The 5,142-nt window shown below is 44.0% G+C and overlaps 1 protein-coding gene across 1 annotated transcript in view; it reads right to left on the reverse strand.

The window, feature by feature from the left end:
• Positions 1 to 5,142, reverse strand: part of ABCB1 (ATP-binding cassette, sub-family B (MDR/TAP), member 1) — a 98,451-nt gene that overhangs the window by 1,533 nt on the left and 91,776 nt on the right. Inside the window, exon 25 of the mRNA XM_006891486.1 lies at positions 765 to 911. Within this exon, the coding sequence (XP_006891548.1) occupies positions 765 to 911 (147 nt within the window). The remainder of the gene's footprint in view (positions 1 to 764; positions 912 to 5,142) is intronic.

The raw sequence follows: 5,142 nt of genomic DNA on the forward strand, positions 1-5,142 counted from the left end.
AAAAAAAAAAGAGAAAGAAAAAAAAAAAAAACATCTCGCTGCCAACCAATACCAAAAAAAAAACAACCCACCAAAATCCAAACCTACCACTGTTGACTCACAGTGACCCTCCGCTGGGCCTCTAAGGCCGTAAATCTGGTCTTTTTTCTTTACTATTTCTCGGTTCTACACTATCCTCCTAATGGTAGGTATGTTTGAGCTCACTGCTGCCCCCACTTTGCTAATCCACCTTACTGAGGGTCTTCCCTTTTATTTTTAATTTCACTCTTTTTCATTTGAGGGAGAGATTACAAATCATATTGCTTTTCATTCAGCCAATATTGGGCATTTTGCTTTAGAGTATTAATTAGAATTTATTAAAGTAATTAATTATGTCAAAGCAAACCCTTACTGTATATCACCTTTCCCTTGGCCTGATTTATCTAAGAACTTTCTTGAATGACAGCTACAATGTTTCAGTGTAAATTCCACAGAAAGTTGTAACAACTTATCTGGCTAAATTTTAATGTCTACTGTGGATGATAAAGGAGCTTTGCTGGCCAAGTGGTAAGGAATTACACTGCCGACCCAAAAGCATTGGTGATTCAAAGTAGAAATAAGCCATCTCCTCTCGTGTGATTAACTGCCTCTGAAAACAAACTGGAGTCTCAGTTATGAGCTCGAACTCGACAGTACATAACGACAACACAGAAGACAGATGTGTAAATTCAAACCCGGTAATGACAACTGATTCAAAATCTGATAAGGTCTGATTTAATCCTTACCTTTTCACTTTCTGTATCCAGAGCAGATGTAGCTTCATCCAAAAGTAAAATATGAGGCTGTCTGACAAGGGCACGAGCGATGGCGATACGCTGCTTCTGGCCACCTGAGAGCTGAGTGCCTTTGTCTCCTACTTTGGTGTCATATTTCTGTAAATAAAGTTTTGTTATTATTAAAAACAGAACTAATGACAAAGTTCTTACAGAAAGCAGGAAGCAATGTCTACAAAAGTACAGAGTCAGAGTTAAAGCTGAGAAACAATGTAAGAGCTTTTAATGTCACATTTAAACCTCTCTTCTTGAAAGTACAGGTTTGGGTTTTAAAATATATGATTTTGTGTAAACAAACCACCCCTTTTATCAAGACTACTCCTATGATGTTAGTCTCTTCCAGTTATCTGTTTGGGTTGGGTGCTGGGTTGGTTTTGTGTGTGTGTGTGTGTGTGTGTGTGTGTGTGTGCGCGCGCGCGTGCGCGTGTGTGTGGTTTTTGTTTTTTTCTGTCAATTTTTTTTATTATTATGCTAGTTTATTTATAAAAGTCAAATACACTGGGTTTTGAGAACAGATTCTTCCAATTTCCCTTCACCTCCCGACCCTATTCATGGATAGGAAGACTCAATATCATGAAAATGACAATCCTACCAAAAGCAATCTACATGTTCAATATAATTCCAATCCAGATATCTGGTTTTTAATGTGGGAGGCAGAGGCAAGTTGTAGGAACAACTCAAACTCCTACTCACTGCCACTGAGCCAGAACCGACTCATAGTTGACACTGTACTGAGTTTCTGAGGCTGTAAATCTCAAGGGAGGAGAAGGTCCATCTTTCTCCCTTGGAATCACTAGGGGTATCTGAACCTCCAGAGCAATGTTACCTTTGAGTTAGCAGTACAACTCCCTAGGGGCTCTGCCATTTGAGCTCCCTACACATAAATGAAGATTATAATACATACAACCAGCAGATGGCACTCTCTGCATAGTTTAAATGAGAAAGGAAGCACTTACTTATGGGATGCAGTCAGCCAGCCTTTGTATGTCTGTATGATGTCTGATAAAACTATCTTCAGTGCTCAGACTTAATCAATGCTAATTCCATTTATATATATAATTCTGAAAACGATTTCTTTTAGAATCCTTCCTAATTTCTTCAATATTGTCTCCCACAGCATATAAATATTCCATAGATTCAAGAACACTGCTGTTATGTACCGTAGAGTTGGAAGTGATCCACAGCTGACCCTCGGGTTTTCAGAAGCACTTAACTGCGTGGGAGGAGATTACCCATCCTTCTCCCACAGAGCAGCTGGTGGCCTTGCACTGTGTGCCTTCGGGATGGCAATCTAGCTTCTTGCCACTAGGCCACCAAAGTTTCCTTAGCAAGAATGCAGTGACAGGAATTAAAGGACAGGTGGAGAAGAGCAGAAATGCAATGTGACAGCATGTGTAGCCTAGAAAACAATTCTACCTTCTTATATTCAATTTCTGTCAAGCTCACATTTTAGCAAAGTTGTGGGCACTGTGTTTCATATTGAGAGACTGACTGTAATTAACATTCTTTTTAAGGTTACCTACTATTATTGGTCCACTTCCGAAATGGCTTGCCTCCAGAAACTCTATGTACAAACAGTGCTCAGGCCGTTCGTTCATAGGGTCCCTATGAGTCGTCTACGCCTCGATGGCATCAAACAACAACAACTATTATTGGCTAATCTGGTAACCCTAAGGAACCCTAGTGTCAGAGTTCACAGTGCACTGAGCTGCGAACTAAAAAGCTGCACATCTCCTGTGGTATGAAACCATTACCTGCTCTGCCAGGAGACGGTAAACCTTCTCTTCCCTGGATTTACAGCCTTGGAAACGAAATGGAGAGTCAGCCCAACAGCAGGAACTGGCAATCCTAGTTCTATAGAGCTCAGAGATTAATCTAGGAATCCTAGTTCTACAGCGCTCAGAGATTAATCTAGCAATCCTAATTCTACAGCGCTCAGAAATTAATCTAGCAATCCTAATTCTACAGCGCTCAGAGATTAATCTAGCAATCCTAGTTCTACAGTGCTCAGACGGAAGTATTTACTGCAGGTGGAGTGAGGAGACCCCAGGAATTTCTGCATTATGCACGGGTCTGGCTGCACCCCAGAGTTGTGGCTGCCTTAGAATCAGGGAATACGGATACATGTCTCATCAAAGTGCAGGGGCCTACAGAATGCAGTGTCCTCTCGAGGCAGGTAAAGTTGGGCCCTGCAGAAGGAGGTTAACCAGATCAGTCTCCTGATGAGTGACATAAATTCAAACATTAATCACTCAGAAGTGGTCCTTACACAGCAAACACGGTGGGAGGTTCCCCTCCTCTCTCCTGGTCTAGACACTGAGAAACAGTCACATGTTTACAGGTGCGCTTGCGTGATACTTGGAGCCCAGACAGGGAGACCTTTCGGTAGAGATTTGCTAGTTGACAAGATATACACGAGATTGTAATTACTACTCTTCATGCTGGCTTTTTGTTGTCCCTTAGTGTAACCCAAGGGAGCTCTGGTGGCCTAGTGGTAAAGAGCTGTGCAGCGAATTCAAAGGTCCAGGAATCAATTCCACCAGGGGCTCTGTGGGAGAAAGGCAGGCAGTCTCCTCCAGCGTAATGTACAGCCTCTCAACACCCACTGGAGGGTCAGCGATGAGTTGATTCTGACTTGGTGGCTACAGGTATGACCAGATGCAATGAGTAGATTCCAATGCATAGTGACTTTACATGTGTCTGAGGAGAAATGTGCCCCACATGGTTAATTTTCGATGGCTAATTTTCTGAAAGCAGATCACCAGGTTTCTCTTCTGAGGTGCCGCTGTATGGACTCAAACCTCTGGCCTTCTGGTTAGGAATCTAGCTAGAATGGTTTGCAGCAGCCAGGAACTCCACCCCTTAACTCAAGTCAAGTCCATTCTGGTTCCTGGAGACCCTCCTTGAGTTTTCAAGGCCACATATCTTTACAGAAGAAAACAGTTTCATCTTTTCCCTGCAGAGTAGCTGGTAGATTCGAACCCCACACCTTTAGCTTAGCAGTCCAGCAAGTAACACACTACACTTAATGCACTATGCCAAAAGGGATCCTTACTCCTTCGCCTGTTGTTACAGCTACTGAGTACGAACCAACTCTTAGCTACCCTACAGCAGATTTCCAGAGGGAGTAAATAACATGGGAGGGGACTTCCCAGCTTTCTCCTGCAGAGCAGTGGGTAGATTCAAACTGCATGGCAGTGCACAACTCCTTACCACTAGGCCATCAGGGCTAAGCCACCAGGGCTCCCTAAGCCTAGAGGTTCACAAATATGTGCCGGCATTAGCCTTATCTGCAGGCTATTAAAACATTGCTGGGTTGTAACCCCAAAGTTTCTGACTCAGGTCTGGAAAGGAGCCTGAAAATTTACATTTATCACAAGTTCAAAGGTGATGGCTGAAATGCTCACCCACAGGCACTCTGGGAACAAACCCACCGGAGTCAATTCCAAACTGCATTCTTCCTACCGGCTGTTAGAGCTTTGAGCCGGGCTGTCATGTTCAAGAAACAACGACAGCAAAGACTCCTCCTCCCTATGGCCTTTAGTTGGGTAGCAGGTTATCCCAACAAGAGGCTAAGGAAAAGAAGACTCCTAGTAAGAGTCTACCTGAGGCTTCCATCCTCCCTGAGGAGGACCTGGCCTTCCCCTGCTGTTTGAGGCTACTGAACTTTAGTTTTTAGGTGATGAGGGCAATTCCTCCCCAAGACACATAACCAGCGGGAGAAGGTAAGTGAATTGGCTGGAGGTGCTGCTAAAAAAACCCCAAACAAATAATAGCAAGGCAGGACCTAAAGGAGCCTCGGGGTAGGTCAGGCATCCCTGGTGATCTTCATTTCTCAGGAGGCATTTTGAGGACATCTGAAGAACAACAGCCCAGACAGCTCCAGGTAAACTTTCAGCACTCAACTAGGAAAGCAGGGATGGAGGGGTTCTACACAATGTGCAATTACATGTCATTTAATTACACCATGGTCACAGTGGGGACTCGGTCCTATGTAACAGAAATTTCTTTTTGTCTGGGGCCCAGCCTCCTGACCTGGCCTGACTTCAATATAACGTTAAAGGCTTGAGAGAGAGCTGCAAGGAGACAGGACGAAGGTCAGGAGAGAAACAGGTCGTGCTTGTTTTCTCAGGAGACCAGAAGTCACTTTTCAACAGGTGGAGACCAAGCACAATGTTACGTTTGGAAGGAAAAGTCCCCCTGACATGTGTAGTTTTCCGAAGGTCTGAAAGAAGGCTGAAACCCACAGCGTCCCTTTTCAGCAGGAAGTAGCTAAGAGAATACGCCATCCCCTTTTCCTTATGACTCAGGGTGAAGTCTCTCTCAGGGA

This window comes from Elephantulus edwardii, unplaced genomic scaffold, assembly GCF_000299155.1.
Source record: "Elephantulus edwardii isolate Elephantulus edwardi_28Jun2011 unplaced genomic scaffold, EleEdw1.0 scaffold00098, whole genome shotgun sequence".
NCBI classification, from domain to species: domain Eukaryota; kingdom Metazoa; phylum Chordata; class Mammalia; order Macroscelidea; family Macroscelididae; genus Elephantulus; species Elephantulus edwardii.